The 1,424-nt window shown below is 60.4% G+C and overlaps 1 protein-coding gene across 1 annotated transcript; it reads right to left on the bottom strand.

The window, feature by feature from the left end:
• Positions 1 to 708, bottom strand: PHYSODRAFT_402558 (hypothetical protein; the record flags this gene model as incomplete). The annotated part of the gene is made up of 1 exon (XM_009532662.1): positions 1 to 708. A coding segment is annotated over one exon (708 nt), but the record flags the coding sequence as incomplete, so codon positions are not given.
• Between the last annotated feature and the right edge of the window lie 716 nt (positions 709 to 1,424).

Here is a 1,424-nt window from a genome sequence, read left to right as displayed (position 1 = left end):
TCGCGGGTGGATGGTCAACTCGACTCGACGAGTCTCTCCAGCCGGGATGTCCATCACCTCCGGGAAACGTTGAGCCAAGATCCGGCATAACCGAGCATTAAGCTGCAAGTCAGCAGGGCTCAACCCAGGCACGTCCAACCCGGCTGCAGCTGCAGCAGCCATGTGAGGATCATGCATGGGTAAAAGACCCATGCGAGAAAGGACACGCGTCTGTCGGAGGATGACCTCACGCTGGTGTTTGATGGTAGCCTTGGCATCACGGAGAGGCTGGGCGTTTCCAGAAATGAGTAACCCAGCCGGCTCCTGCAGTTGCTCGAAGTGCTTGGTCGAGATCCCCTGGAGCACAGCGTACTCGGCGTCACGAGCCGAAAGAAGCTGAGTCAAACGCTCAATCTCCGAGTCGCGTTCTCTGAGCTGCCTGCCGAGATCCTTAGCGTGAGCGAGAGCCGACTTCACTTTATCATCCTGAGACTTGCGGGCCGACTTCAAGGAAGCTTCAGACTCGGCCATCGCCTTCCGGAAGCTGGTCAGAAGAGGGGACGACTTCTTCGACTCGGCTTTCCATCGGTCACGCTCCTCCTCGACAGTCTTCAACCGTTCCTCGAGGTCGGCCTTCACAGCCGCCTGTGAATCCAGCCGCCGAGTCAAGTCAGCGTTAATAGTCCGAGCAGACTCCAGCTCGACCCTCAGTGCAGCGACGTCACTAGCTTGACTTGAAGGTTGGCGCTGACCGCGAAGGAGGCTCACAAGTTAGCTGACGGACGTCGCCTCGAGGGCAGCTCGGCGGACCTCTCTATCAGCCGCCGGCGCGGGACGAGTGATCACGAACGACAACAGCCGAGCCAAGTCCGCGTTCTCGATGCGGCGTTGCTCGGACTGCGCATGGATCAGCGCAGCGAGAGAGTCGAGACTCACCGGCCCAGCCGAGTCCGACCGACCAAGGTCGGCGGCGTCCGAAGTGGTGTCGCCACGCGGACTCGGCAAGCGGCGATGAGAAGTGCGAGATGCCGGCTCGGACTCCCGGTCGAACCCACGGGAAGTTGTCAGATCGATGACAGGGTGCTCCTGCCCATCGCTGACCCCGCGAGCCCGGGACGCCGAGTCGACCAACTCAGCGAACTTCCCCTCATCTCGCGCGGGAGGATGTGAAGACTGCAAAGACGACGCAACTGAAGTCTGTGAAGATCAGTAGAAGAAGGGTCAGCAGCAGAATGAATGGAGCCGTCGGAGGCGAGGAACGTACCGGAGGAGCGGCAGGAGCGTCGGACGACGACATGGCGCGGAGACTTGTTCGCTGCCGTTGGAGTTTTGGCCGAGATTGGACTCGACTCAAGGAGTTATGGTCAGGCCCCTCACCAACTCGGCTCGGAACATGACCGGGGCAGTTGTGGTGTAGGAAACACCAGATTTCGCGCGAACAACTC

Source organism: Phytophthora sojae (genome assembly GCF_000149755.1).
Source record: "Phytophthora sojae unplaced genomic scaffold PHYSOscaffold_6, whole genome shotgun sequence".
NCBI classification, from domain to species: Eukaryota; Oomycota; class Peronosporomycetes; order Peronosporales; family Peronosporaceae; genus Phytophthora; species Phytophthora sojae.
This window is presented reverse-complemented; position numbering and strand designations above follow the sequence as displayed.